The sequence below is a fragment of the Temnothorax curvispinosus genome, unplaced genomic scaffold (assembly GCF_003070985.1).
Source record: "Temnothorax curvispinosus isolate PA1 unplaced genomic scaffold, ASM307098v1 QBEX01015480.1, whole genome shotgun sequence".
NCBI classification, from domain to species: domain Eukaryota; kingdom Metazoa; phylum Arthropoda; class Insecta; order Hymenoptera; family Formicidae; genus Temnothorax; species Temnothorax curvispinosus.
The window spans coordinates 1-671 of record NW_020225260.1 but is presented as its reverse complement, the minus strand read 5'-3'; the positions used below and the strand labels follow the sequence as shown (position 1 = coordinate 671).

General features: G+C 54.2%; 1 protein-coding gene across 1 annotated transcript; it reads left to right on the top strand.

Annotated features, from left to right (window-relative positions):
- Nucleotides 1–135: 135 nt before the first annotated feature.
- LOC112465746 (interstitial collagenase-like) lies at nucleotides 136–633 on the top strand (the record flags this gene model as incomplete). Its single annotated transcript, XM_025033467.1, has 1 exon — nucleotides 136–633. A coding segment is annotated over exon 1 (498 nt), but the record flags the coding sequence as incomplete, so codon positions are not given.
- Nucleotides 634–671: the final 38 nt, after the last annotated feature.

Below are 671 nucleotides of genomic sequence, written 5' to 3'. Positions count from 1 at the left end.
CGCCGCGCCGCCACCTATCCGCGTTGTCGCTAACGAGCGTCATCGCGTAAACGTTCGCATTCGGAGCGCTCGTCGAGATCGCGCTCAAACCGCAACGCCCTGTCATCGCGGTTTCACCGTCTCTCGCTCTCGACGATGCGGCTCGCGTACATAATCGCGTTAACCGCGTGTTTTAACGCCGCGGCGTGCATCAATTCCACAATTACGGACAAAAATTACGCGCTCACGTTCGACTACCTGCAGAAATACGGATATCTGTCCAAAGACGTGGACGCGGTTCCGGCTCAGAGACGAAACGACGTTATTCGCAAAACCTTCAAGGATTTTCAGAATTACTACGATTTACCCGGCGACGGAACGCCCAACAACGAAACGGTGCAATTCAAGAGTAAACCGCGATGCGGTTTCCGAGATATCCTGAAGCACGGAACGAAAGCGAGCCTGTCCAAATGGCCGAAGACGCACTTGACGTGGCATTTTCACTTAGCCGACGAAACCGAGTTGAGCACGGCGCAGGCCGCGTTCGACCTGTGGTCGCAGCATTCGGCATTGACATTCGAACGCTCCGAAACGTCGAACGCCGACATTATAATATCTTGGCGACGCCTACTACACTATAACACGAACACCAAGGTGAACGGAGCATTTTGCTCGGACAAATTCGACGGCCC